General features: G+C 61.7%; 13 protein-coding genes across 13 annotated transcripts; 8 read left to right on the plus strand and 5 right to left on the minus strand.

Annotated features, from left to right (window-relative positions):
- Nucleotides 1–376: 376 nt before the first annotated feature.
- Nucleotides 377–2,451, minus strand: RHTO_05687 (zinc finger, MYND-type domain containing protein; the record flags this gene model as incomplete). Its single annotated transcript, XM_016419348.1, has 7 exons — nt 377–811; nt 872–1,072; nt 1,143–1,315; nt 1,366–1,519; nt 1,591–2,013; nt 2,070–2,273; nt 2,332–2,451. The coding sequence occupies 7 exons, from the start codon at nt 2,449–2,451 to the stop codon at nt 377–379; spliced, it is 1,710 nt and encodes a 569-aa protein (XP_016269876.1).
- A 161-nt stretch (nt 2,452–2,612) lies between these two features.
- On the minus strand, nt 2,613–3,480 carry RHTO_05688 (uncharacterized protein; the record flags this gene model as incomplete). Its single annotated transcript, XM_016419349.1, has 3 exons — nt 2,613–2,781; nt 2,839–2,895; nt 2,969–3,480. 3 exons carry the CDS (start codon nt 3,478–3,480, stop codon nt 2,613–2,615), a joined length of 738 nt encoding a protein of 245 aa, XP_016269877.1.
- A 440-nt stretch (nt 3,481–3,920) lies between these two features.
- Nucleotides 3,921–7,531, plus strand: RHTO_05689 (C6 transcription factor; the record flags this gene model as incomplete). Its single annotated transcript, XM_016419350.1, has 7 exons — nt 3,921–3,985; nt 4,059–4,271; nt 4,347–4,835; nt 4,913–5,153; nt 5,210–5,856; nt 5,915–6,266; nt 6,323–7,531. The coding sequence occupies 7 exons, from the start codon at nt 3,921–3,923 to the stop codon at nt 7,529–7,531; spliced, it is 3,216 nt and encodes a 1,071-aa protein (XP_016269878.1).
- A 389-nt stretch (nt 7,532–7,920) lies between these two features.
- On the plus strand, nt 7,921–10,915 carry RHTO_05690 (transcription elongation regulator 1; the record flags this gene model as incomplete). Its single annotated transcript, XM_016419351.1, has 8 exons — nt 7,921–8,008; nt 8,248–9,137; nt 9,196–9,280; nt 9,339–9,451; nt 9,509–9,769; nt 9,829–10,155; nt 10,220–10,711; nt 10,802–10,915. The coding sequence occupies 8 exons, from the start codon at nt 7,921–7,923 to the stop codon at nt 10,913–10,915; spliced, it is 2,370 nt and encodes a 789-aa protein (XP_016269879.1).
- Nucleotides 10,916–11,071: 156 nt separating this feature from the next.
- On the minus strand, nt 11,072–11,695 carry RHTO_05691 (uncharacterized protein; the record flags this gene model as incomplete). Its single annotated transcript, XM_016419352.1, has 4 exons — nt 11,072–11,196; nt 11,254–11,374; nt 11,433–11,575; nt 11,644–11,695. The coding sequence occupies 4 exons, from the start codon at nt 11,693–11,695 to the stop codon at nt 11,072–11,074; spliced, it is 441 nt and encodes a 146-aa protein (XP_016269880.1).
- A 347-nt stretch (nt 11,696–12,042) lies between these two features.
- RHTO_05692 (uncharacterized protein) lies at nt 12,043–12,894 on the plus strand (the record flags this gene model as incomplete). The annotated part of the gene is made up of 4 exons (XM_016419353.1): nt 12,043–12,088; nt 12,150–12,334; nt 12,391–12,517; nt 12,575–12,894. The coding sequence occupies 4 exons, from the start codon at nt 12,043–12,045 to the stop codon at nt 12,892–12,894; spliced, it is 678 nt and encodes a 225-aa protein (XP_016269881.1).
- Nucleotides 12,895–13,349: 455 nt separating this feature from the next.
- Nucleotides 13,350–13,938, minus strand: RHTO_05693 (uncharacterized protein; the record flags this gene model as incomplete). Its single annotated transcript, XM_016419354.1, has 3 exons — nt 13,350–13,628; nt 13,669–13,838; nt 13,896–13,938. 3 exons carry the CDS (start codon nt 13,936–13,938, stop codon nt 13,350–13,352), a joined length of 492 nt encoding a protein of 163 aa, XP_016269882.1.
- Nucleotides 13,939–14,576: 638 nt separating this feature from the next.
- Nucleotides 14,577–15,416, plus strand: RHTO_05694 (uncharacterized protein; the record flags this gene model as incomplete). The annotated part of the gene is made up of 3 exons (XM_016419355.1): nt 14,577–14,622; nt 14,681–14,850; nt 14,898–15,416. 3 exons carry the CDS (start codon nt 14,577–14,579, stop codon nt 15,414–15,416), a joined length of 735 nt encoding a protein of 244 aa, XP_016269883.1.
- Nucleotides 15,417–16,015: 599 nt separating this feature from the next.
- Nucleotides 16,016–16,874, plus strand: RHTO_05695 (uncharacterized protein; the record flags this gene model as incomplete). The annotated part of the gene is made up of 4 exons (XM_016419356.1): nt 16,016–16,061; nt 16,123–16,316; nt 16,375–16,504; nt 16,570–16,874. The coding sequence occupies 4 exons, from the start codon at nt 16,016–16,018 to the stop codon at nt 16,872–16,874; spliced, it is 675 nt and encodes a 224-aa protein (XP_016269884.1).
- A 305-nt stretch (nt 16,875–17,179) lies between these two features.
- On the minus strand, nt 17,180–19,222 carry RHTO_05696 (TPR domain containing heat shock protein; the record flags this gene model as incomplete). Its single annotated transcript, XM_016419357.1, has 8 exons — nt 17,180–17,302; nt 17,388–17,453; nt 17,515–17,637; nt 17,707–18,030; nt 18,116–18,293; nt 18,410–18,559; nt 18,626–19,105; nt 19,170–19,222. The coding sequence occupies 8 exons, from the start codon at nt 19,220–19,222 to the stop codon at nt 17,180–17,182; spliced, it is 1,497 nt and encodes a 498-aa protein (XP_016269885.1).
- Nucleotides 19,223–19,947: 725 nt separating this feature from the next.
- Nucleotides 19,948–20,430, plus strand: RHTO_05697 (protein of GFA family; the record flags this gene model as incomplete). Its single annotated transcript, XM_016419358.1, has 2 exons — nt 19,948–20,059; nt 20,111–20,430. 2 exons carry the CDS (start codon nt 19,948–19,950, stop codon nt 20,428–20,430), a joined length of 432 nt encoding a protein of 143 aa, XP_016269886.1.
- A 380-nt stretch (nt 20,431–20,810) lies between these two features.
- On the plus strand, nt 20,811–21,692 carry RHTO_05698 (zinc finger, MYND-type protein; the record flags this gene model as incomplete). Its single annotated transcript, XM_016419359.1, has 3 exons — nt 20,811–20,930; nt 20,997–21,185; nt 21,255–21,692. 3 exons carry the CDS (start codon nt 20,811–20,813, stop codon nt 21,690–21,692), a joined length of 747 nt encoding a protein of 248 aa, XP_016269887.1.
- A 486-nt stretch (nt 21,693–22,178) lies between these two features.
- Nucleotides 22,179–24,710, plus strand: RHTO_05699 (iron complex transport system ATP-binding protein; the record flags this gene model as incomplete). The annotated part of the gene is made up of 7 exons (XM_016419360.1): nt 22,179–22,581; nt 22,644–22,836; nt 22,913–23,206; nt 23,272–23,548; nt 23,609–23,705; nt 23,759–24,279; nt 24,336–24,710. The coding sequence occupies 7 exons, from the start codon at nt 22,179–22,181 to the stop codon at nt 24,708–24,710; spliced, it is 2,160 nt and encodes a 719-aa protein (XP_016269888.1).
- Nucleotides 24,711–24,732: the final 22 nt, after the last annotated feature.

Consider the following 24,732-nt stretch of genomic DNA (forward strand, 5'->3'; position numbering starts at 1 on the left):
TCTCGTTTCTTTCAGCTTCTCACTCGGTCTTTCTCTCGTCGCTCGTCGCTTCTTTCCGTACTGTCCCAGTGCAAAAGCTAGTCCTACTGTATTGTACCTTCGCAGTCGCTTCACCGGTAACTCGGCTAAGACCAGGCGTAGGGCATAGAGCAGAAGCAAGCTAAGGGTGGCGAGAGCTTTGAGAGCACGGTGCGCGCGATGACCGAGCTTTCCAAAGAGACTGGAGGCCCACAAGAAGTGAAGACGAATGATAGGTCACTTGGGCGCTCGAAGAACTGGAAGAGAGTGACCACTCGAAGTTGCGATACGGATATTGCTACAGACCGCAAGCAAAGGTGGATGAGCTGAAGCAAAAGCGACGGAGATCTCATACTTCCTAGGATCCGCGCGCGGCAGCGCCTGTGTCCATCGAGGTGCCGGAAGGCCTGTAGAAATGTTCATCGAGAACGGTGGGACCGAAGTGAGCTTCGGCAAATCGGATCAGAACCCTTATGCAGGTACCGACGAGGTCTCGGAGAACAGGCAGGTCGTCAGGCGAGCATGTCGCGACCACGTGCGACAGCGCCAGCAGGCAGATGAAGCGGTGGGCGAGTGAGGCCTGTTCCTGCGTGGCGTCCATCAGCTCTGGAAGAGTCCCTCTGCCAGCTAGACGACTGTAATGGCGAGTCCAGGCGGACAGGAGATCATCGCGCGGAGAACGCCTGGTGCCTCGAGGACAGGCGAGACGAGCGTAGTGCAGGATGATCTGCGTCTGGCGATCGCGCACTTCCGCGTGTTGAGGCGACGAAAGCGATACGTGACGAAATAAAGCCTGCGGAAAGGCTCATCAGAACCTGCAGCGCACGGAGGGGTTTGAGCTAACAAAACACACCTCAATCTCGGGACGTGGTTCCCTCAGGTACTGCTCCGCCAATGAGAAGAACCTTGCTGTTGCCTCATTGCTGCCTAGATGTGCGGCGAGGGTCGGCTTGTCGAGGTTGCGAAGCGCGTCGTCTAGTTTGTCGTCTGAGAGCAGCGGGAGGACGAGAGGAAAAGCGTTTTCTCCGCAGACGAGTTTGTGGCCGAACCAGACCTGACGAAGACATATTTCGTCAGCTCACGGCAGCGAAGAGTCGTATGGAACGAAGGGAACGCGGACGTACGAGCTTCTGGTGTTCCGGCGAGCAGAAGAAGAGGTCGATTCCCGCCTTCGCACACGCCGAGCAGCGGTTCTTCGTCTCCTTGCCGCACACGAGGCACACTCCTGTCGTCTGAGTAGCCATCGCCGGTCGTCGCGAGCTGTTGTCGTGGTGGAAGAGGCGGTCCTCCTCGAGAACTGATGAGGAGAGGGCGAGGCAGCGAGCGAGTGCGTGAGAAGCGACGCACGCGTCAGTACAGCGTCGAGAGCAGTCGTAGCAAGGTCCCTCGCAGCAAGCAAGCTCGTTCTGAGGCAGCGAGTGTGCAGGACGGAGACAACCTCAGGTTCGAACGGATCGCAAGGACGATTTCGGCGTCCTCGCGCTCTCGTGGCGCCAAACAGCTGCATTACCGATGATTTCACGCCGTGAACCGTCCCTCAGCCTACCGGCCTGCCAACTTCCAACAACGCACCACCTCCTCCGCCGCAAGGTCCTTCAATTCGCGCGCAAACCGCTTCGCCTCCTCCGGATGACTCGGCTTGACCTCCTTCTCCACGAATGCCGAGAGCTGATCATGCGCTGAGAGCAGCAAGAGATGGGCAGCCTCCGACTGATTAAAGCTGGGGATGCTGGCTTGGCGGACGAGGAGGGAGACGGGCGACAGGCGATGCAGCAAGCCGCGTAGCCAGTCCGCTGACAAGTCGAACACGCCAAAGATGTCCGCGACTTGAGTGAAGTACGTGAGCGGCGGAACGAGGGAAGGAAGTGTTGAAAGGTCGGCTTCGGCGGTGTTGGAGCGGACGAGGCGGTATTTGGCGATGCGGATGTTGACGGCGGTCATCTCGACTTGACGGCCCTGGACATGAGTGGGCTCGGTGGCGTGTAAGATTTGAGACTGCGTGCGAGAGGCGTCAGAAGCGGTGACACGACGGAGAGAGAAGGAAAACGCACAACGTGACAATACGTCGGAAGACCAGCTTCGTCTCGCAAATGCTCCGTTATTGTCGACGCCCTGCACGATCGCCCTTTGGCGTGTGGACCTGGCGGCGTGTCGAGGTTGTCGATAGCATGTCGACTCTCTGCACGAGAGAGAGCCGGCCATTTGAAGGGGTTCGTCTTGCCAGGACCGCAGAAGAAGCGATGCAGTGGCCGGAGCTGCGTAAAAAGATGTCAGCTTCGTTGCGAGCAGGAGGAAGCAAGGAAGAGGACGCACCAGTTTCTGATGCGCAGGCGAGCAGAAGAAGATGTCGATACCTGCCTTGGCACAGCTCGAGCAGCGCGTTTTGGTCACGGCCGCGCAGATGATACAGCAGCCAGTCTTCGGCGTCGACATCTCGAGAGCGAAGGAGACGGAGGACGGAAGAAACGAGATCCGGATGAGCCCGAGGAGGTGACGGACAGGAGGTCAAGCCAAACATACGCGAGACGCGACGTGCGTCGCACAGACAGCGCGAGGAAACAAGACGAGAAACCGCGACTTCCAACCGCAAAGACCTACCGCAACCCCATCGCAGCCCTACTCCTCCTCGGCCTCCCACTCTCATGAAACCCGCTCCCAGCCGCCGAATCCGTTCCGTCGTCGTCTGACAGTGCGTCGGGATTGTGTTGGACTAGGACGGAGGCTTGGTGGAGAGAGAGAGGCGGCGGGGGGCGGGAGGGGTCTCTGCGGGAGGACGAGGGTGAGTTTGGAGGGAAAAGGTAGGAGAGGGAGGAGACGGACATGGGTGCGCGCTCGACGCCGGCTGTGTAGTATGGCGAGTTTCTGGGGACGTGGTACCTGAAGAATGAGGCAGAGTGACAGTAAGCGACAAAGGACTGGTCTGCGCGGAGGAGAGCGAAAGCGAGCACACATCCCAGTTCCAAAGTCCCACCCTCGTTCCGCCCCTCCAGGCGAGCTTTCCAACCGCACTCCCCGTGCCCAACCTAGCAAGCCGTTCCACCGACTCGCCGACTGCGCCGCTCGATATGCGTCCGAGTAAGGGACTGCGAACTTGTCGGGTTCGGGTGAAGGAGAGTGGGTCGCGGAGGATACGGAGGGTCGTGATACGGATGTTGATGGCGTTGGTGCGGGTTCGACGACGATTGGAGGAGCGGGAGTGGCTGAACCGGAGTGAGAGGGAGGGGGTGGAAGTGGTGAGGCCGTCGCTGGGGTGTCCAGCGCTGCTCCTGGATCCGCTGCTCCACCGGTCTGCTCCAAAGACGTCTTAGCTTCATCCTCAGGCTGTCCCGCTGCCTCCCCGCCCTGTAGTTCTCCCTCTGTCACCGCTTCGCCAGAAGGTGGGGGTTGAGGGACGGTGGACGACGATGGCGCGGGTTCGGCTGGGTTTGACGGTGCGGGACCGGCTGTTGGAGTGTCCGCCATGGTAGTCGACGTCTCCAGAGCCCAGCAAGCGGGTGTCGACGAGATGCCGGTCCTCATCAGTTCCCGACCCCTCTCTTCCTCGTCCCATTCACTCCCCTTCGCTCCGAATCGCTCATTGGCGCTCTCGAAGCGGCTCAGTGCGACGCTGAGACAGCAGAACAGGCCGCCGCTCGCTTCCACGTGCCGACACCACGCCGTCCGCCTTCTTCCCGCGCCTCGCTTCACTCGTTCATTTTCCACGATAATCAACCCAGCAGCGGGACAGCGAGGGCACGCTCCGGCACGACATCCGGATTAGAGTACGGGTTCGTCTTGGCGTAATCGTCGTCCCCAGGGTCTCGCACGATCGCGCTGCTCGCAACCCATCGGCTCCGACGACCGACTCGCCTGTTCCCGTCGCTCGTCCCGCTCTTCCTTCTTGCCCTCGCTTGCACGACGACATGTCGGACGGGCTCGCCAAGACGGCCAAGTCGAGCCGCTCGAGGGCCGCGTGCGACTCGTGCAAGTGCGTTTGGTCCTCCGTCTTCGCTTGATCACGGAATTCCTCACGACTTATCTTCCTCGTATGCGCCATGCAGGTCCACTAAGCAGCGCTGCGATGGCCCGTCCGTCATCCCATGCCGCAGGTGCCAGCTCTACGGCTTGCAGTGCGTCTACTCCGCCGTCCCCGCCCCTTCACGCAAGACCGCCAAAGTCCTCGCCGCCTCCACTCCCTCCGCTCCCTCCGGTCTCGCGCCGGTCCTGCCACTAGCGCAAGCGAATGTCGGACTCGATGCGGGAACAAACACGCTGTACGTCCGGAGCTTCGCTCTCCCTCGGCCGGACCTTCCGGTGGGCTGAACAGTCTCGCCCATCGCGCAAACAAGGCTGCACGACATGGCTGCACGACTGCGCTCCATCGAGTCGACGCTGTCAGGACTCCAACTCTCGACCGTCATCGCCCAAGCACACGGTCACTCGTCCGCCTCCGCCGCCGACTCGCTCGACCCAAACTCGTCCATCGCAGAAGCTGACACACCAGACGACGACTCGTCTGCTTCTTCGCCCTCTGGCCCGTCGCGCAAGCCCTCACTCACAGCGAGCCAGACCCGCCCGAACGGCTCAACTGTCCCCTCGGCCGTTCCCGAAAACACGGGCGAGACGGCCCTCCAAGCGATCAACGATGCAGTCGAGTTGATCAACTCGTTTGCGGGTCAGGCGAACTCGGCACCTGAAGCGGGTGGAGCGTCGGGAGCGGATGGAGCGGGCGTTGGAGCGACCGTTGGGAGGATCATGGCTTTCGAGGGCTGGACGAGACCGGATGCGTTTGAGCGGGGCGTCATGACCGTCGACGAGTGCACGAAGAGTCTCGAGATGTGAGTCGTTGACTGGTTGTCTTCAGCGAACCCGCGGCGAAGCCGGTTGCTGATGTTCGACAACGGTCACCCTCCAGCTTCTTCAACCGCATCGCGCCCTGGCTTCCCGTTTTCCCCTCCCCTCCCACCTCCGCATGGTCACTCGACGCCCTCCGCGCCCGCTCGCCCGTCCTCTTCCACGTCATGCTCCTCACCACCTCGTACTTCCTCCTCCCCTCGCCCGGTGACAAGTCGAAGAAGGTTTACTTGCAGCTGCTGAGCATTGTGAATGAGTTGGTGGCCCCGATCGTGCTGGGGACTATGAAGGCCGATCTGACGGTACGTTTCGCCGTTGCTTTCGGTGGTCGACCGGCTTACACTCCTTCGCGACGCAGCCCGACCTCGTCCGCGCCCTCCTCATCCTCCTCGTCTACAAACCAGTCGAGTACTCGCACCTCCTCCACACGCACTCGATTACGCCCACAGCCGCCGAGCGCGCAGCAAAGAACAACGCCCCTTCGTCCGCCGTCATCTGGATGCTCGAGACCTTTGTCGTCCGTCGCATCGGCCTCGACTCGGCACCAGCGGACTTTGCGCGCGCGTATCAAGCTGCAGGCGGCGAGGCGAGCAAGATTCCCGCCGGCGTAATCGACAACCTCCGCCTGTTCATGTGGTTCCTCGTCACGGACGTGCATGGAGCACTCACGACCGGCCGCGCGACATCCGGTTTCTCGGCCTCCGTCGCAGCACGCACAACGCGCGCGTTCGCATCCCTCCAGATCCAGCCGTCCGACACCCGTCTCTGCGCCTTCCTCGAGTTCTACGGACTCGTCGGAAAAGTCCTTGGACGACCGTGGGTGCGCGGAGAGGGGCTGTGGAGGGACGAGTGGGAGAAAGAGATGGAGGAGTGGAACAAGGGCGTCGAGGCGTGGGAGGATCATTGGCGCGAGGGATTGAGGGAGGCGTTCAAGAGGGGCGATCGGCATGCGTGGAATGCGGCGACCGTGCATGTGCAGCTTGTCAAGGCCACGGTCAACGCGTCGTGCGTGCCTTTTCATTCTCCTCTCTCGGCGATGGGAACTGACGAGTTTGCATGGCAGCGTCTTCTACCGCTGGAATCGCCTTCGCCGTGCCGCAGCGACAGGATCAGGCGGTCCTTCGCCACCCATCACGCCCGACTCGCCTTTCCCTCCCTCCCCCTCTGGCGCTCCGCCGACCCTCTCGCCCGCCGAATGGCGCTTCCTCGGCGTCTCCATCGCCGCCCTCGAGCGGATGATGTTTTCCCTCTCGGAGGAATCGAGGGTTCTCCGCCCTGGACAGGTCGAGTGGGATGGAGAGAAGAGGGTGCAGTGGCCGCCTGTCGATCCGGCGACCGGGTTGAGGAAGCCGCTCACGCCCGACCAGGAGATGATCTCGGCGATGAAGACCGCCATCGATCCCGTCACTTGCATCGTGCGTTCGCATCTGACAGGCTTCGGATCTTTGAGCTGACTCTCGGTTCATCGCAGGGCCTCGCCTACCCGCTCATCCTCCTCGCCAAGATGTGCAACGCCGGCCTCTCGCGCTGCGAGCTCTCGACTACCAACCAGCCCGCCGACCCGTTGGACCCAAGCGCAAGTCCTCCAGGGACGTCGCCAAGCGCCTACGTCCCGACACCCGCCGCCTCGTACTTGACCGGCCGCCCAATCCTCGTCGGCCGCAAACTCTGCGTCCTGCTCGGTCTCGGCGCTTCGTTCCTCGAAGCTATCGCTCCAACGCCTTCGCACCCCTCCGCCATCCACGCTCAGACGCTCCGCACGATCCTCCGCGCCGGAACTTGGGGTCAGGACGAGACGCGTGGGACGACCGCAGCGCAGAGGGAGCTCTTCAACGCTGTCAAGACGGGTCACGCTCAGCCCGAGGCGCTGGGCGTGATGGACGCGGCGGGCGTGCAGATTGCGCAGGTTCGCGACGCGGGAAAGATTCTGGCGGCCGTCTTGGCGCAGATCTCGCCAGCCAACAGCCCGCCGCCTGCGACGTTGCCCGACCCGCCGAAACAGGCGTCGCTTAGTCCGCCTCTCGCCATGGCGCTTCCTCAGCAACAGCACCTGCAACAAGAATTACCGCCGCAGCAGGACTCGTTCTTTGCCTTCGGAACGAACGGTCCCTTCTCAACTTCGGCAACGACGTCGCCGCCTCTCTTTGGCATGCAGCAACACGCGCAGCCGCAGATCCCGCCGATGAACGCGCCCCCGTTCTACCCGCCGTCGTACACGACCTCGGCAAGCGACTTTGGCTCGCTCTTCTCGTCCGTCTCGCCCTCGACCGGCAGCAACATCAGTCCGGCCGTCTCGAACGGTGCACCGCTGCATTCGACGTCGCCGCCGGCCTTCAACTTTAGCAGCAACGGGTCCTTCTCGTTCTCGTCGTCCGTCTCGCCTCCGCCTCTCGGTCAGCTCGCTACGGCTTTCTCTTCACCCGGCACCAATTCCGGCTTCACTTCGCTCGGAGCCCAACCAGCTGGAGTCGGAACAAGCATGGCAGTCGACGTCGACACCGACTCGCTCCTCGCTCGTGCGGGCGAGATCGACTGGAGCGCGATCGAGCGCCAGCTCGGAATGAAGGATGGAGCGCTGAGCGCGCGAGCTGGGTTCGGCGCGGGGGATTACGAGGTTGGCGGGGCGTCGCTTGGACTGAGCGGGATGGGCGACGGGTCCACGGACTGGATGAATCTGTAAAGGTGGGAAAGGGAAAACGGGGGCGGTCTCTCGTGCCTCCGACTAATCTGTGCCGTACATGTGCGTCTCTCAAGGTGTTTAAGGAATCTTAGAGTGGGATCTTCTTGCATTGCCATCCGTTTACGTCGTCGAGTGTCGTTCTCGCTCTCCGTCTCGTCCTCCGACGTCGTACTTGGCCTCATCTGCTTCGTCAAGGTTCTCAGAACACTGCGCTGGACCGTGCTCGCTGCAGAAGACAGCCCACGACGCGGTGGAATGCTCTCATCGTCGCCGCTCCTCCCGCTTCCTCGGTTGACTGTCGACGTCTCGCTTCGACACCGCTGGAAGCCCGACCGATTGCTGCTTCTTGCTAACGAGGCTTTTCTGGACCGCTAGCACCCGCCGCAGCCATGTCTGGCGCTCCCCCTCCGCCGCCGCCGCCGGGTTTCCCTCAGGCGTTCCTCCCGCCTGTCCCGCCGCCATGGACGGAGCACAGAGGTGAGTCGCCCGCTAGTCGAGTATTTTGGGGGCATGCGGGCGTTGGACAGCGGCAGCGGTGGTCTGACGGGCCTCGTGGAGCGGAAGTTGGAGGACGAGGCGATGTCATCCGCAAGAAGGCAGGCGTGGGACGCGACTGGAGAGACATGGAACGAGTCAGACCGACTGTAGCGCAGCCTAGCAGCAGCCGCGACTTCGACGCTGACTATCTTGGCCGTCCCTTCCTCCCCTCGAACCAGCCCCGAACGGCACGCCCTACTGGTTCAATCCGCTCACAAACGTCTCAACCTACACTCGCCCCGTCCCCGCTCCTCCTCCCGGCTTCCCCATCGCGGGAGCTTCCATCCCTCCCCCTCCACCCGGTTTCCCCGTCGCCGTCCCTCCCGCTCCTTCCGCTCCTCCGGCCCAGTTCGCTCCGCCCATCCACTTCGCCGCGGGTGCAGACGGCGCTGCGGGTAAGAAGAAAGAGAAGAAGGAGAAGCCGAAGGAGAAGAAAACGATTGAGGGAACACCTTGGATTCGCGTGACGACCAACAAGGGGAACGTGTTCTACAACAACAAGGAGACGAAGGAGAGCTTGTGGACTGTACCGGACGAGATCAAGGAGCAGGCCGAGGCGTTGGAGAAGGAGGAGCAGGAGGCGAAGGAACGGGAGGAGCGGGAACAGAGGGAGAAGGAGGAGGCGGAGGCGAAGTCTGCTTCACCTCTGTCGGGGAAGAAGCGGAAGGCAGCGGACGAGGACGAGGCGGAGAACGACGAGGAGGAGCAGGAGGGTTCGCCAGCTGAGGAGGAAAAGGGCGATCTGGACATCGAGATCGAGGGAGCGGCCGAGGGTTCCGGCCTTCCTTCCAAGCCTGAAGAACCGACCGCTCCTGCACCAGCCGCCGACTCGCAGCCGCCGAAGAAGAAGAAGGCCAAGACCAAGGTCGTCACCTCGCTCGAGGAGCTCGACGACGAGGACTGGCAGCGGCAGATGGCGGCTGAGATGGCGAAGGAGGCTGAGGATCAGGAGAAGCAGGAGCAGGAGGCGGCGGCTGCGCCTGCGGCAGAAGCGGAGAAGCAGAAGGTTGAGGAGCAGCGGGCGCCGAAGCTCGAGGTTGACCAGGTCGAGGCGGCGGCGCTTTACAAGGTTTGTGCCCGTTCTTGCGTAAGTTTTTCTCACCATGCTGACGGCGTCTCGTGTGCAGGTCCTGCTGAGCGAGAAGGACATCAATCCGATGGCCCCATTCGAGACCGAGTTGCCCAAGTTCGTGAACGACCCGCGCTACCACTGTGCGTTCCTCTCCGTCGATTCCTTAATCCGCTCACACTGACTGAGCTCTTTGCGCAGCCGTCAAGAGCCAGCGGGACCGACGAGACTTATTCGACGAGTTCTGCAAGGAGAAGATCCGCGAACAGCGGGCGGCGAAGAAGCGGGCTGCCGAGAGCGGGCAGAAGGTCGACGTGCGTAGCGCTCTTTCCTGTCTCCACTGTTCACGCTGATCTCGCCTATCGCCGCAGCCTCTCACCGCCTACCGCCAACTCCTCGCAACCGTCGTTACCTCCACCCGCACGCACTTCTCCGACTTCAAGCGCTCGCATCAGAAGGACCAGCGCTACCGCGACTTTGGCAAGACCGAGGGAGACCGCGAGAAGGAGTTCAAGCGGTATTTGCGCGAGCTGGGCGAGCGGAAACGCGAGGCGGCGGAGAAGGCTGAGAGGGAGTTCAGAGAGATGCTGAGCGAGGACCGACAGATCAAACCGGGCGACAAGTGGGCAGATGTGCGTGATACTACCTCCAAGCCTTCCTCGAGGCGGAATTGACGTCTACCCCCGCGCAGGTCAAAAAGCGGCATGCGAACGACTCGCGCTACACTGCCGTCAACTCCTCCTCTCTACGCGAACAACTCTTCAACAAGCACGTCTCGGCTTTCGCGTCCGGCTCGTCTTCCGCGCCGTCCGGTTCGACGAACTCAGGCAAGCCTGCGCCGTCGAAGGAGGACAAAGCCGCTCGGGCGGCGGCGTCGCTGCGAGAACGCGAAGAGCGTGTCAGGCAGGAGAAGATGCGCGCTGAGCGGAACACGAACTTGGCGAGGGGCAACTTGGGTAAGGAAGAGGCTGAGCGCGAGTTTGGGCAGTTGCTCGTCGATGCCGTGCGGGATCACAAAGTGCGAAGCGAGCTTCTTACAGGCCGTATCGCGCTTGTTGAGCTGACCCGCTTTCTCTGCGCAGGCCCGCTTCGACGATCTCGCCTCCTCCATGTCTCGTGACCCTCGTTTCGACGCGCCTTCTCTCACTCCGCTCGACAAGCGACGCCTTTTCGATTCTCACCAAGCCAAGCTCTACCGCTCCCGCATCGCCGACGTTGAATCGCTTTTCGCCGCCCACTCGCCGAAAATCACGACCCCTTTCCACGACGTCCTGCCATCCATCTCGTCCGACCCGCACGTCACCCGCCTCGTCGGCGACGACTTCGACCAGCTCGAGAAGCTGTACGACTCGTGGATCGCGTCTCGGACTAAGCAGGCGCGCGAGGACTTTACCCAGATGCTCAAGGAGAACTCGATCCTCGAGCACTGGGGCAGGCTGAAGAAGATGGAGAAGCGGGAGGACGTCAAGATGATTGGCGAGGAGGGCGTCCGGGAGGACAGCGAGGACGAGGAGCCGGATGTCAAGGCTATGGCGGAACAGGTGGACTTGCGGGCGATTCATGCTGTTCTCAAGGTGCGCTTTCACCGCCTGTCCCATTCTCTGAGGTTCCCGCGTCGCTGGGACGTTGACGCTCACGGACAATGGTGCCTTCGGTTCTCGCAGAATGACAAGCGCTACCTCGAATTCAACCACGTTCCCGAAGAACGCGCGAGATGGGTCGAGGAGTACGTCGAGAACCTTGCGGCGCCAAAGACGACCGTTCACCAGCGCGACTAGCTCGGCACTCGACTCACCTTCGCTTTCGTCGCGGTCTTCGTCTCGCCTTGCAATGCTCACCGACTATCGCGAACGTTTCGAACGGTGCGAGCGGGTTGCACGGCAATCAGGCTTACGAGGGGGCTATGGAGGAGTCTGCTCGAATTCGTCGGCTGTTCAGACCAGGACGGCGACACCGACGAGGCCGAGGGCGAAGAGCGACGCTCCGACGCGTCCTTCGACGCCGTTTATGCTGTCCGTCAGGTTGTAGCCGGTGAGGATGGCGCAGTTGTTCGAGGCGTCTGAAGGACGAATGCCTTCCGTCAGCGGGTGGAAAGGGAGACGGGCTTGCTACGCACTCCTCGCGTAGTCCGTCTCGATCGCTCCGATGCACGTGGCACAGCTAATCATGCCCTTGACGGCTGGAGTCTCGCACAGGCAGGAGGCGGTCGAGTTGGACGACGACGAGTTGCCGCAGCTCTGCGGAATGGTTGGAGGAATCAGTGCAGGACCGCACGCCACGTTGAGGAGGACTCACGCTGATGGAGCTGAGCCAGGGCGTGCACGGCGTCGAGCAACGCTCCACGGCATGCCCTTCGATGCTGAGTCGGCTCACGACCGACTGAATCTCGCCGTTTGTGTCGCGGCGGAAGAGCGAGGAAGGACTGAACGGGGCTGCGACTGTGACACGCCCGAAAAGCTTAGACTTCGGATCTGGCAGACGGTGCGAGGCGACGGAATGGACGCACAGCTGAGCGTGCCGCCAAGAAGGAAGGTCGTTGCGATGGTCATGACTTTCATGGCGGACGAGGAGGTGGGCGATGACGGATTGTCGAAGGGTGAGAGTGTTGTGAGTGGACGGGTCAGATTCGAGGAGGAGAGGCGGAGCGAAGCCAGGCTTCCGTCCGCGCTCCTTTCGGCGAATCTTTGCGCTCACACCTCTTCGGTCCGGCTCCATCAAGCCAAGGCGGACAGGAGTCGTCGTTTGGGGCCAATTTGGGAGCCACGCGGCCGGCATCGTCGGACTCCGTGGACCTCGTATTTCCCTCCTTACTTCCTGCTCGACCTCCTGCCTTTCGTCTCTACCTCCACTGTCCTCTCTCCTCCCAGTCGTCGTTCTTTCGCCACACATACGCAGCGTTTTCCACATGCTTGCCACGACGCTCATCGCCGCCGCCGCGCTCGCACACACCGGTACGTCCTCCTTCTGCGTCTCGTTGCGAGCTCGCACTCAAACTCGCTTGCTCGACATCAGCTTCGGCTGTTCCCTTCGCCAACAAGGGTGATGCAGCTACGCTCGCCCGCCGCCAGATGGACTCAAATGACCCGGTCGAACAGCTTGCGATGGTGCTGCTCTCGTTTGGCATCAACGTCTCGGACCTCAAGTCGGACGACAAGTGCGCGGCACCTTGCTTGACTGACTGGACGAACGGCGTCAGCGTGCGTTTCCTCAGCGTCTCCCGGTCGTTGACTGAGCTGACCTGTTGTCCCGGCAGGCCTGCTCTTCTGACGACGAGAACGACGTCAAGACGAACGTCGAGTGCGCTTGCACGGACGGCAATGTCGCTCTCCTCCAAAAGTGCGCGACCTGCATGGGTGGCGACAACGTCCAGATCGGCAGCAGTGCGTTCGCTTCCTCGAGCTCCTCAAAACTCGCTTACGAATCTGTCTTCTGCACAGTGTTCGCCCAACAGTGCCCTGTGGCCGTCAAGGCTCTCGCTACGAGCAGCATCGGCTCGCAGGCCAGCAGCACCGGCGGATCCGCCGTCACCCTTCCTTCCGCCACGAGCATCAAGTCGTCCGCCTCCTCGGCCCTCTCTTCCGCCAGCAGCGGCGCAGCCTCGGCTGCTCACACCAGCGCTGTCGCGTCTCACTCGGCCGCGAACGGAACCGTCTCGCAGCCGGCGCAGACTAGCCAGCCCGCTCCCGGCAGCGCTGCTAAGGCGGTCGTCTCGCTCCTCTCCCTCGGCGCCGTTGGCTTTGCCGTGTTCCTCGCCTAATCCTCCGACATCTCGGCAGCATCATGACTCGGCTCGTCGCCTTCGTTCCTTCCATCCTATACATCCTCCTACTCATCTCCGAATCCCCTTATCGCTCCATTTGGGTATCTTGTTCTTCTGGCAATATGAAGCGGTGCTTCTCGTCTGACGACCGATCGCAGAGGAGACGGGACCGCTCGGACAGCGGCTCCCTTGGCGAACTTGGAGGAGAAGCGAAGGGGCGAGGCGGCGGAGCCGAGTCGGAGCAAGTGAAGGCGATGCACGGCTACCCTTCACGCTTCACGCTCACGCACCGTTCGCTCGGCATCTTACATGCACAGACCGCAAATTAGGGGACAGAAGACGGGATCGCTGCAGGGTCGAGGAAAGGATCGGTGCCAGTTGCTCAAGGCGAGATAAAGGAGTGTCTACGGGGTGCAGAACCAATGATAGCGCTATATGACCGTGCACGTGCCTCAGACGAGACCAGCGACACCGACGAGACCGAGGGCGACGAGCGAGACGCCAAACTTGCCGGCGCCGTTACCGCTGTCGAACGTGGGCTGCGTCGTGTTGCCTGCCGAGCCGCTAGCCAAGGGTGCAGCGGTCTTTGCGGCCGACGTGCCACCCGTGGCGGTAGCTCCGCCGGCGGAGAGGTCGTAGGTCGCGCAGGTCGACATGGCGGAGAGCGCCGACGACTCGCAAGCGCATGAGACGATCTTGCCCTGGTCGCCGTTTGCGCTCTGCGTGCAGATCTGCGGAAAAGCGAGTGGTCAGCCTGGATACGATGCGTACTGGGCGTAATAGAACACTTGCCGTCGAGGCTTTGAGCCAGGCAGAGCAAGGAGCAGCGCAAGCGCCTGTTCCCTCGGCTGCGGTCGTCGCCTCTCCGGCGAGGCGGGTCACGCTGGCCTGAATCTGGGCCGCGTCGCGACGGGCGAGAGGAGAAGCGGTCACGAGCGAAGCTGCTGGGACACCGGTCAGCGAGAATCGCCCGTTGAGAGGAGCAAGAACGAGCGAACCACCAAAAAGAATGGCGACAGAAGCGATGGTGGCGGCCTTCATGCTGTGCGGGTGCAGATAAGCGTCGATGGACTGTGCGGAAGACCGAGTTTGTTGGCAGGAAGATGTAGAGATTGAAGGAGAGAGGGAGGGGCGAAGGAGGACGCGCGAGCGAGCGGCAACTCCAAGGCAATTCCGCCGGAGATCCGCCTGATGTGGGGGGCAAGCGTGCACAGCTCTCTTCACTCCTTTTGCTAGCCGAACGGCGGGAAAGAGGGGTGGAGGACGAGGAAGAGGTCGCAAAGAGGCGGACCTTCTTAACCGACCCTTCAGCATACGAAGGATGCTCTCGGCCGGCCTTGCGCTCCTAGAACGCCTCGCATTGCTTCATCGGCTGCTTTTCTGCCCGTTCAGAGAGGCGCCAGCTCAAGACGACCACGCCGGTTGGTCGTTCGTCCTTGGTTCGTCCTCCTCTCCCGAAGGCCGTCGCCGCCCCATCTTGGCCCCATCCTAACTTGGGTCGCCAAGAAGTACAGGAGGCTCTGACAGCTTCATCGCGTTCTTTCATCCTCGGAAATGCCACGGAGACTCCGCGTCGTGCGCAAGAATGGACGTTCGCGAACTCCCTTCTCCCTCACACCCTGTCTTCTCCCGTGCTCTGCTACTCAGGACATCACACCATTATACATTATCTTTGCGGCATGCTTGTCAAGAGTCTCGTCGCTGCCGCCGCGCTCGCAGGCGCAGGTGCGCTCCTCTCGCTCCTCATGGTCTTCAAAAGCGCTAATCACCTGCCCGCTTGCAGTCTCTGCCGCCCCTCTCCCTGCACCCGACAAGGCTCAACCCTCTTCGGGAGGAGGCTACGGCCACTGGCCGTCAAACGAAGACTCGCCTGCCGCTCAGCCATTCTCCGGCGGTGGCTACGGTCATTGGCCTGACAATGGCTCCTCCGACCCCGCGACACCTTCATCGGGGGTGGATACGGCCACTGGCCGTCCGACGACGGAACCGCAAACGCTCAGCCATCGTCGGGAGGCGGGTACGGTCATTGGCCTTCCGATGGCAGTTTGTCCGGAACTGAGCCCTCCTCCGGCGGCGGCTACGGCCATTGGCCATCCGACGAGGGATCCTCTGGCGCGGAACCTTCGTCGGGCGGAGGCTATGGCCACTGGCCTTCAGATGAGGGTTCTTCTGGCGCCCAGCCTTCTTCCGGAGGCGGGTACGGTCATTGGCCGTCCAACGACACCGCTCCTGGTGCCCAACCTTCATCGGGTGGCGGTTACGGTCATTGGCCGTCGAACGATACGACTTCTGCCGCAGCTCAGCCGTCGTCGGGCGGAGGATACGGTCACTGGCCGAACACCTCTTCGGACGCGCAAACCTCGACGGTAGGAGCCTTCGCTACTCGTCCTGCCGCTACCAGCACCAACGCAACGCAGCAGGCGGCACAGACTGGGCAACCCGCTCCTGGCAGCGCTGGCAAGGCAGGTCTTTCGGTAGTCGCTCTCGCCGCGGTCGGTCTCACCACGATCCTTGTCTGAGCAGCAACACTCTCCCTCTGTTCCCCGATTGCCTTCAACGACTCCGTAGACGCTCTCCCTCCATACGCATCACCTCTCGCACAGGACTCGCACTCACTCACTCGATCTTCCTTCTCCCTTCTTCCCTTTTGCCCTTTGTGCACAACAGACACTCACTTGCCCCGTCTAACTAGACCTGCAGAGAGAAAAGCCGACCGCGAAGCTTTGCTGGAAGCGTGCGCTTTTCCTGACCTTCGCAAGTTTCCCTCGCACCTTTCTCTCTCGCTCCCTGTTCAAGTGCTTCCCGCCAGAGACGCCTTCAGTGCTTCAAAGAGACAGTGCGCGGGTCACTCGAGCTGTAGCGAGCTCGCCCCACGATTCCACCGTGCTGCTTCGCCATCCGTTCTCCTGTCCCTCCGTCACTTCACCGGTCATGCCTCGTCGTCCGGAGTTTGCGCCGAGCCAAGACCGAGGAAAGGCTCCAGACATTTCCTCGTGGTGCGCACCGCGGAGTGTCCGCATCTCCTCGAAGTCGGCACCTCTCCTTTCTTTCGCTCTTGCTTCTCGCCATCTGCTTTCTTCCTGCTTCACTACCCAGTGTCTGTATTTTTCATCTCGCCATGCTCGCGACCACGCTTGTCGCGGCTGTCGCTCTGGCGCACACCAGTATGCTCTGCGTTGCCCTTGCCCCCTCGCGCCATTTTCACCCTCAAACCTTTGCTCGCAGTCTCCGCCGTCTCTCCCGCTGAAAGGAAGGACAAGAACTCGCTCTTTCGCCGCCAGTCGCATCCGTTCGACCCGAACGACCCTGTCGAAGGACTCGCTGGGATCCTTCTGCAGTTTGGGACGAGCGTCTTGGGCATCGAGGTCAACGAGCCTTGCGCCCAACCGTGTCTCCAAGGCTGGAAAGATGGCGTTGAAGTGCGTAAGCCCAAGCAACAGCGTAGGAGCGCCACAACTAACGATGTGAGCCTTCCAGAGCTGCACCAACCCGAACGACGAGGGCGACTACAAGACCAGCGTCAAGTGCGCCTGCAGGAAGGACAATATCGCTCTTCTCCAGACTTGCGCAAACTGCATGGGCGGTGTGAACGTCCAGACTGGACAGGGTGCGTTTCCTGCTCAGCGTTTCCCGGCTTCGAGTGCTCTCGTTGATCCTCTTTCTCCTACGAAGCCTTCGTCCAGCAGTGTCCGGTCGCACTCAAGGCGCTCGACGGCAGCAGCAGCGGCGTCAGCTCGCAAGCGAGCCGCACCGGAAGCTTGAGCAGCTTCTCCTCCGCACTCGTCGCTTCCGCCTCGAGCTTCAAGGTCTCCTCCTCTGTTGTGCAAACGAGCGCAGGCACCTCTCGTCCAGCCGCAACCGGGACCAATGCGACGCAGCCGGCTCAGACTGGCGAGCCCGCTCCAGGCGGCGCCGACAAGACCGCCGCTTCCCTCCTCACCCTCGGCGCCGCGGGTCTCGCCTATCTTCTCGTCTAAAGCGCCGGAGTCGGCGCAGCACCGGCCTCGTCCCGCTCGATCCCGACGACCTCCTTCACTCCTTCGCTGCGCCTCAGTCTACGCTCCGCCCCTTCGATTATCGCTCGTTCCCAATCTGTCGTATTCTCCTGCCGTGCTAGCTGAGGAAACACGTCCTCAAGACCCGGCGCGAGCATACGATTGACGAGAGCTGATGCAGACTAGCGAGTTGACAGAGAGAGCGTCGGAAGCGAGGAAGTTGGGGCAAGATGGAAAAGGACGAGACAACGCGGTCGGGGTCGGCGGAACCAGCAGCAGTCGTTGCATCAGAGGTCTCCGCTGTCGTATTCGTCGTCTTCATCCGAGTAGTACTCGTCGGGCGAGTCTACGTCGTCCGCATCGTAGTGGCGCGAGCTGTACGAGCGTGAGTACGAGTTGCGGCCTCCGTCCTGCGTTGGCCAGAGTCAGTAAGATGAAGGAACCACAGGAGGAACTTGAAAGCGAGCAAAGACTGAGAGGAAGAGCAGGACTCACGTCTGATCTTCCACCATAGGCTCGACCGCCGCTCTTCCCGCACAACGCTTCGTATGCCGCCTGAACCTAGACGCAAACGAGTCTCAGCCCTCAGTCTCGAGCACATCTGGGAGAGCTGAAGTCGCACCCTCTTGAACTTCTCCTCGCAGCCGCCCTTGTCGGGATGCGTCTCGAGCGCCTTCTTCCGATATGCGATGCGAATCTGCGATTGCGTTGCCCCAACCGCGATGCCGAGAACGGTGTAGTGGTTCTGCCGTCGGGAGGCGAGTCAGCTCGGGCGCGGACAAAGCGCAAGTCAAAGTCGTGAGAGTGAACGCACCGTCTCCCTCGCCGCCTTGTCCCGCCTCCTCCTCTCCTCCCTCTCCTGCTGCTCGCGTCGTCTCTTCTCCTCCCTCTCCTGCCTCTCCCTCGCCTCCTGTGCCTTCTTCTCCCTCGCCACCTCGTCCCGCTCCCTCTCGACCGCTTCCCTCTCCTCCCCCTCCAATCCAGGTTGGCGGAGAGCACGGTTAAGGTAGTCGAGAGCGGAGTAGAGATCGTTGGATTTGCGGTAGAGGGTGGCGAGCAGGCGGTAGGGTTTTAGGTAGCGCGGGGAGAGGGAGTTGGAGGAGCGGTAGTCGGACATCGCTTGGGTCTTGTTCGCTTTCTGCGAGTTCACGGAAGCGCTCTACCATCAGTTGATGCAGGCAGGTAGCGAGCATGCCGCGAGACGAAGCTCCGTCCGAACTCACCTTCGAATGAGCGATTCCGCGGTTCGTGTACAAGACAGCGCGGATCGCGTTGTTGTTCCTATCGACGCTGAGCGCCTCGGTGTACTTCTCGATCGCCTGATCGTAGCGCGAGGCGTTGAAGGCGTCGTTGCCGGCTTTCTTGAGAGTCGAGATGCGCGAGATGCGGTCGAGAAGGGAGCTGCGAAGCGGAGGTCGACATAAGCGCAGTCAGCGTCTGACTGTCGAAGTCGCCCAGCCAGACCTGGCGAGGATCCAAAGCCGCCGGTCAAGCTATGCGAAAGACATCGGACGCACTCAAGGCCCTCGATCTTGCGAATCCCAGCCTGCTCGCTCGCCTCGTTCGCGCTCTTCTCCGCTTCGTCGAGGTCGCCGAGGTGGTAGTGGGCGAGGGATCTGTAGTAGTAGGCGACAGGCGAGTCGTCCGGGTTGTCGTCGATCAGCTCGCTGGGAGAACCGAGGGCAAAGTCAGCTCGGCGCTCAAAGGCGGATCACGCAGAACGAGCGACTCACTCGGCGTACTCGAGCAGCCTCTCGTAGTCTTCGAGCCCCTCGAGTGCCTTCAACCTGAACACCTTTGCCTCCCACGGCACGCCCTGAACCTGTCCTCCCATCCTCCCCTCCGGCGCATTCCACAGCTCCTCGCCCTTATCCAGCTCGTCTATCGCCTGCTCGAACCTGCCCGTGCCAAGCTGAAACCGAATCTTGCCCACATGCGCGACGAGCTTCGAGACTTGTGTCGGTTTAGCGGGTTGAGAGGAGAAAGGCGAGGCGCGAAGGAGGGTCATGTAGGCGTCGACGGCGAAACCGCTCTCGAGTTGTTCGAGCGCGAAGAGGACGGCCCAGTACGCGGCGAGGTAGGGGTTCTCGGAGGGTTCTGGTGTGGGCGGGTCCGAGGGCGGTGACTGCGACGGGACAAAGTCGCTTGCTGACGGGTCGAGGGCAGGCGCATGAGAAGTCGTAGTGGCTTCCGAGTTGGCTGAGGTCGCGGCGCTGCGTGCGTTCACGACGAGAGTCAGTCGAGTCTCGACGAGGAGGAGAAAGAGGCGTTGCGCACCTGTCCCCAACCGCGCCGGGCTGCGTCTCGGTCGAGCAATCCTCCACAGTCATCTCACAAGCTGTATAAGCACGAAGGAGCCCAAGCGAGCGTGTGAAGCGGGAGCAAGCGAGCGGTCAAGGCGAAAGAGCGCGGAGAGGTGTGCCGTCTGCGGGACATCGCCTTCGCTCGGGGAGAAGCCGGACGCGCTAGAGACCAAGCGAGGCCAGTGCGCGCGAGGGAGATCACAGAGGAGGTCCAGGGCGGTCAAGGCGCGATGGAGCGGTGCGAGGAGACCTGGCGAAGACAGCGGGTCGGCAGCATCCTCCTGCATCGTCGCTCAGCGTGTCACTCAGATGTGCAGCGCGTCGCCAACGTCAATTCGTCTCCGACGAGTGAACAGACCAAGGGAAAGAGGAAGTGGGGCGGTGCAACGAAGTGACGTCGCAAGAGAACGCGCGAGGCGGACGCTTCTCTGCTTCTTCCGCTTCATTTGCTACGGCTTACTGCTCTTCTCCAACATGCCAACGTACCCTGGAGGTGATTTGGACGGCCGGGCGACTCGCTGGGACTGGATGCTCGTTCTGCGAAGGTCAGGCGGCACGAGGGAGGAGTACCGAGTCCTGGCGCTCTGTGGGAGCGAATCAGGCTTAGAAATGGCTAAAAACGACGGTGCAGGCGGGACGGGCGCGCGGGGAAGGAGAAGAGAAGGGTCAGCGAGGCGACAACTCCGTTGAACCGCTTGCGCCCTTAACGCTACACCAGCTGGTCCCCATGCCTCGTTCAACACGCTGCTAACATGCACTGTACACGCTCTCCAGGCTGCTACTGCCGCGCGATTCGCTACGAGGTCAATGTCGACTCGCCGGACGACTTGCGGACCTCGCTCTGCCATTGCAAGAACTGCAAGAGTGCGTCACACTCCCGCTCTTTCTTGCCTCTTTGCTGATTATACACTGCAGAATTCACCGGCGGTCCCTATGGCGTCACGACCAAGCTCCCCCTCCAATCCTTCAAGATCACCGTCGGCGAACCCGCCTCACACAGCGCCGACAACGGTTCCGGCTCGCTCCTCCACCGTCTCTTCTGCAAGACCTGTGGCGGGCCAATCGCAGAATGGGGCGACGCGGCCAAGGACACGCAGCGATATATCTTTACGGGAACGTTTGACGATATTGAACAGGAGGGGTTGAGGCCCAAGGGGGAGTTCTTTACGAGTCGGAGGGCCGGCTGGCTGGTGCCTGTCGAGGGGTGCTTTCAGAAGAAGGAGATCAAGGATTGAGAGGTTGTGAGGCGCGGGGAGCGGAAGTTTGGGTCGGGTTCAGCTGTGTATACAGGGTTGCAAGGTCGCAGACGCTTCGAGCGTTACTTCGTTCGCTTTTGTAGATCTTACTTGAAGAGCTGCGAGCTCAGGCGAAGCTTCAAGCCGATCACAGCGAGGAGTCGATCTCTGAGGGAGGTCGACGAGCACCTTTCCCTCGTACAGTTCGCTCACCATCGCTGATCAAGCTCGCTCGCTGCTAGACTCAGTGCTTCACCTTCTGCGCCGCCGTACTGACGCGCGCACAGCTTCCCACGCCCCCTCTCGCCGATTCGCCCGCTTCATCAGCTCTCCAGGTCGACCCGCTCAGAAACAGCGACAACAGCACGCCAGAGGTTGCGATGACTACGCCGGCGGTCGCGGAGTGCTTGGTGTGCGGGAAGGAGACGAAGAACCGGTGCTCGAGCTGTGCGAAGGCAGGAATCGACCTCTTCTTCTGCTCGCCGGAACACCAGAAGCTCGTGCGTACTCCGTCGTATCCACAGCCTCGCTATTACCCGCAAGCTGACCAAGCATATAATGCGCAGGTCTGGCACGTCCACCGCTTGTTCTGCGGTCCCGGCAAGGCCAACCCTTGGAGGTGGCCGCTTCTTTCGCCAGATGAAGTACAGGCTGCAATCGCTACGCTCGACCTGGTTTCGGTCACACATTCCGAATCGAAGACCTTGGCCGACCAGTTGCTGCGGATCTACAACGAACCCCGCGAGCGTTTGCCTGTGCGCTCCCTTCCGTCCGCAAACTCGTCCTTGGGCTTCCAGGCTGACACAGCTCGTTCCGCCGTGCAGGACATCATCAGGAGTCTCTCTGGACCTACTGGCTTGCCTCTCGACTACGAGACCTCGGCGCTCGCGTGCGTCAGGATGCATGCTCACTTCGTCCGCGGGAACAACCTCAAGAACGACGGGATCCTCAAACCCAGTCCGCCTCTCGAGATTTTGACGAGCCTTCGCCTGTCTTCCTTTCTCTACTGTTTTCGGGACGACCCGCCGCCCTGGGTCACGGGCTACCTTCACCGTCTCTCGATCTTCGTCGCGCTCCTGACGGGAAAGACGTATAGCGACGAACAGGTCAAGTACCTGGTCAACTCGATCGACGGAGTCTACAGGTATCTCGATACTGTCGCAGAGACTGACCCGGAAGGGGCTCGCATGGTCGAGGGAGGCTTCCGACGCTTCCTGGAGAAATTCAGTTCGCGCCCGACAGCCCCTTCTGGACGCATGTGAAGGCCTTCTGAGCTATCGCTTCTGCAATGCATCTACGGCGTATCACATTACGCAGGATTAGCCGCGAGGGGAGCGAATTCACCGTGCCAGCAGGTCGAGCGAGAACGGGTCTCCCTTGCACCGTTCGCTGACTGCGTCAGACTGGCCTCGTTTGCGCGCGCTGGCTTGCCACGAACCTACTCTAGCTCACCGTGCTCGACACAGCGCTGCCCGCACCCGCTTTCGCCCTCACCCCAACTTCATCAGTTCGTCGAGGAGGACCGGTTCGACCGCCACGACAACACCTCGCGACACCATTCGAGCAAGACTGGCACTGTCGAAGTCGCATGCCTGCACCGCACAGCTCAGCCTGACCGCACCGGGTGGCGAAGGGATCGCCGCCGTTCGGTCTCCATCTGAGTCGACCCGACTTGGCTTCCTCGACCGGCGCTTCTCTCGCTTCTTCGTCTTACTGAGCTGTCCTGAACCGTCACTGCTACCGCGACAATGGTCGTACGCAAGGCTCGAGGCGACAAGGCGTCTCCGTCGGCCATCCACTGCTCGTCCCAGCAATCCCGCTTCCACACAGAGACGCTCGACACCTCGCGCGAGATCGACCTCAAGGACGTCTCCATCTCGATTGGCGAGCGCGAACTCGTCAGCGGCGCGCATCTGCGGCTCAAGGACGGCGTCAAGTATGCGTTGGTCGGGAGGAACGGGACGGGGAAGTCGACTGTCCTCACCGCGCTCGCCGACAAGCTCATTCCCGGCATCAATCCGAATCTGCGCATTTTGCTTCTCTCGCAAGTCGAGGACTCGACGAGATCCAGCGACGACGAGACTCGGACGGTGCTGCAGCATGTCGTGCACGGCGACAAGGAGCGGACGCGGAACGTTAAGCGGCTCGAAGGTGCATTCTCCATCTTGTGCTCACTCAGCTGTCACTCTTACTGATGCTGTCGCATCCCACAGTCCTGACAAAAGCCGTCGACTCGACGCAACCCATCGAGACGGAGCGAATAGTCCGCACACTCGAACTCGAGGACCGGCAGGAGGAGCTCGTGCAGGCGCAGCTGGTTGCGAAGCGGCGGTCGGGTACTCGGGGGAAGGCGGCGCGAGAAGCTGAGATACAGGCGACGAAGCGGGTCGAGGAAGCGGAGCTGAGGTGCGTCGAGGACTTGCTCACGGCCTCGCTGTATTACAGGCAGCTGACTGATGCTGGCGGATCTCTGTGGACTCAGACTTGCCGAACTTGCCTCGAACGGACCCTCCCCAGACGTTCTCGCCCGCGCTACCGACATGCTCAACGATGTCCAGGCTAGCCTCGAACTCCTCGACTCCTCCACAACCGAAGCTCGCGCTGCGACGATCCTGACCGGCCTCGGTTTCACGGAGGAGATGATGAACGGGCGATACTCGGCATTGTCGGGCGGTTGGAGGTCGAGGTGTTCGCTTGCGACGTCGCTGCTGGTCCAGTCCGACGTGCTCTTGCTGGACGAGTGTACAAACTTCCTCGACCTCGAGGCGACGATCTGGCAAGCTCTCCAACCTCACACTCGCGCGGCCGGGATACGGGTGGCTGACTCTCGCTACCTCGCAGGCTCGAGCACTTCCTCCGGGACGAGACCCGCACCCTCGTCATCGTCTCTCACGACCAAGCCTTCCTCACCGCCGTCGTTGAAGAGACAATTATCCTCCGCAATCAAGCTTTCGTGTACTTCGAAGGAACGCCCGCTGCGTTCGAGGTCGAAGAGCGGAAGAAGGCGAAGAGGATGACGACGCAGAAGGAGGCGCTGGATAAGAAGCGCGAGCATGTGGAGAAGTCGATTCAGCGTGGGATCGCGAGTGTGAAGAAGACCGGGGATGAGAATCGACAGGTGCGCTCAGGAACTCCGTTTCCTGCTCGCCTGTGCTGACCGTGACCGTTTTGCTCGCAGCGCATGGTCAAGTCGAGGCAGAAGAAGCTTGACGAGCGGTGGGGTCTTGAGCAATCGGCCGCAGGACATCGCTTCAAGCTCAATCGGGACCTCGTCGGTGAGTCCGCTTTCGAGTCGCTCAAAACCTTGGCTTACCAAGCACGCCCGTAGGCTACCACCTCACTCGACGAGCCGAAGTGGAGACGCAAGAACAAGAAGCGGCATCGAAGATCCGCGTACCGAGTCCCGAAAAGCTGCGCACACTGGGCGACCTCGTCCACTTCGACCAAGTCGAGTATCGCTTTCCCGGCGCCAAGACCCCCCTCCTCGCCAACGTCACCTTCACCGTTGAACAAGGCGGTCGTGTCGCTTTCGTCGGCGCAAACGGGAACGGCAAGTCGACTCTTGCAAAGTTGATCGTGGGCGAACTCGTCCCAACGAAGGGCAAGATCGTGCGACATCCGCAGCTCCGCACCGGCTACTTCTCCCAGCACTCGGTGGAGAACTTGACGCTCAAGACGACCTCGGCGCAAGGCGGTCCCGTCACGGCTCTGTCGCACTTCCTCGAGCACTTTGAGGCGGAGGGCGAGAAGGTGCTCGAGTCGGAGGCGCGTGCTTGCCTCGGCTCCTTCGGTCTCAAGGGTGAGATTGCGAGCGATACGCCGCTCTCGCAACTCAGTGGAGGACAGAAGGTGCGTACGACCCGCTCTTTGCAGTCGACTCTAGCTGACCCGTCTCCTTCGCGCAGGTCCGCCTCGCGCTTGCCCTCATCGTCTTCCGCCCACCTCCTCTCCTCCTGCTCGACGAGGTGACGACGCACCTCGACTTCTCGACAATCAAGGCGCTCTCGAAAGCGCTCAAGTCCTTCTCGGGCGGCATCGTCCTCATCACGCACGACCGGTGGTTCAGCCGAGTTGTCGTCGAGGGCGAGACGTTCCAAGCGGCATCAGGAATTGAGGATGAAGAGGAGGAAGAGGCGGAGAGTAGCGATAGTGAGGAGGAGGGCGCGGCCAAGAGGGGTCAGACTTTCAGGGTCGGGCGGGGCGGCATCAAGCTGATGGAGAAGGGGATGGCTGGATACGTTGCGAGTGTGGAGCGGAAGTTGGCGAAGCGTAGGGGGTGAGGCGGACTTGTGCAAGGGAGGT

Source organism: Rhodotorula toruloides (assembly GCF_000320785.1).
Source record: "Rhodotorula toruloides NP11 unplaced genomic scaffold Scaffold35, whole genome shotgun sequence".
In the NCBI taxonomy this organism is placed as follows: Eukaryota; Fungi; Basidiomycota; class Microbotryomycetes; order Sporidiobolales; family Sporidiobolaceae; genus Rhodotorula; species Rhodotorula toruloides.